Source organism: Atta colombica, unplaced genomic scaffold (assembly GCF_001594045.1).
Source record: "Atta colombica isolate Treedump-2 unplaced genomic scaffold, Acol1.0 scaffold9, whole genome shotgun sequence".
Classification (NCBI taxonomy): domain Eukaryota; kingdom Metazoa; phylum Arthropoda; class Insecta; order Hymenoptera; family Formicidae; genus Atta; species Atta colombica.
In genome coordinates, this window is record NW_017259583.1 from 3,894,647 (window position 1) to 3,896,592 (window position 1,946).

Below are 1,946 nucleotides of genomic sequence, written 5' to 3' on the forward strand. Positions count from 1 at the left end.
TGATTCGAGCTTGAGATAGTTAAGCTAAGAAAATTTTGTTCATCTTTGAAATACGATTATTTAAGTGTCAACGACATGAACAACGAGGAATTGTCTTATCTATTCGAAGACAGTGTAATAAAGCAGGATGACGTGTCTTGAAAAAAATTGTATTTACGAAACACTTTTTTGTTAGTATACTTTATATACGCCTATAATGTTTCATGATCGGTGATCACGCAGTGCGGAGTAATAATCGGAGATTGTGATCTATTCTTGCGCAACAAGACGTTTATTGGCATCTTCGCCAATTAATCATATTACGGCATAACAATCGAGATCAGTGCAATTGCACAACGTGTAACTAAATAAATTAATCGATTTTATTCTTCAATATACAGATTTGATTATAGTAAAAAGTATAATCAATTCCGATGAAAATCATCCAATTAATTCATGTGTAAATTTTACAAATTTATATCTTGTATGATATTGCGTAGGTTTGATTGTAAAATACAATACATAGCGATTTAATCATAAATTCCTATGAAGGTACAATGAATATCTTTCCGCGTATTAAAACGCGTTATAGTAGTTCAAAAAATCCCCTCGCTCGCGCGAAATCTGTTCGGTGATTCTGGAATTAATGTGCTACAATTTTAGATGAGTCGGGACATGTCGCGTGTAGCTTTTAATACGACTGTGTGTGTCGTTGTGCCGTGAATTTACAGTCACACCGTCATCGGTTAAGTACGTACGTTTTAAGAGCGAAAAATTCATCACTCCACGAGGATGGAGAGACTCAGCGTGGCGGAAATGTTGCGCCGGAAAGACAGGAGGCGTCGTAGGGGATGGACGGTGGTCGGGCATGAATTGCGGTGAGTATTCTAAATCATGTGAGAATTTGGCCGCTCCCGCTTATGGATAAGATATCTGTCAACGATTGAAATCAACGACCAGGTGCAACTGTTACGGTAAGCTGAGCATGCGATAGGCAAAGAATGTTTTTGATCGAAACTCCATTTTTAGAGACTGACGAAAGTAAAGCTGCACCGTGTATCCGCGCGCAAAACGAACTGGATTTTTTCAGGATACTAATGAATCGCCTATCATTATATATACGACACAAATCCGTGTGCGATTGTTCAAAAGTTGATCAGTTTGATGTTGATTTTTGACAAACAAAAAATAGGAAAGAATAACTTTCAATCATAGAATAACTTTTCGTGAAACAAACATTGTCACAAATATGATAAAGATCTTATCTTTATACATGCATAATTGTATTATTTTAATTATTATTTTAATTATTGTAGTCTCTTTCAGAATCTTCTTCTTTCTTCTAATTTTATGAAATAAAATCTGAAAGATTGTTTATTTTACTTTATTATTTTTTTTTAATATATTGTATTTCAAAGTTCAAATTTTTATCTGTCACGACAATCAAGTCGCTTTATCGAGCGATAAGATAATCCATTGAGAAAATGTGGTGTAATCTAACCTTAAACCGATAACTGGTAACAGTAACTGCATCTGCTGGTAAAAAGACCATGGTACCGCCATCTTTCGCGATATTGTCTGGATTTCTGCACGTGCTGACTCTTCTCTGCTATATATATTTAACAGATCGATACTACTGTGGGGTTCAGTAGTATTTCTCTCTCTTTCTCTCCTGCAGTTTTACTTAACAAGTCGATAAACTAGATTTCATGTTTTAAACTTTCAACACATATTATTAAATTTGTCAGTAGTTTCAGAATATATTATTTAGCGATAGATAAACCAATATAATTTCTTTATTTAAAGAAGAAGTACTGAAAATTTACCATTTTATTAGAAAATAAATAATTTCTTTTTTACTTTAAAGTCTTTTTTTTATAGCTTAATTCTTTAGTTTTTATATATAGTTTCTTCTAACTTTTAAGATTTAATTAAAAAGTAATGACTGTATCGTTGCTCTGTATACA

At 33.0% G+C, this 1,946-nt stretch overlaps 1 protein-coding gene across 1 annotated transcript in view; it reads left to right on the forward strand.

Annotated features, from left to right (window-relative positions):
* The first annotated feature begins 503 nt into the window (after positions 1 to 503).
* The window catches only part of LOC108693420 (cAMP-specific 3',5'-cyclic phosphodiesterase), a 173,121-nt gene continuing 171,678 nt past the window's right edge, over positions 504 to 1,946 (forward strand). The window contains exon 1 of the mRNA XM_018202350.1: positions 504 to 857. Within this exon, the coding sequence (XP_018057839.1) occupies positions 772 to 857 (86 nt within the window). The 5' untranslated portion in view covers positions 504 to 771. The remainder of the gene's footprint in view (positions 858 to 1,946) is intronic.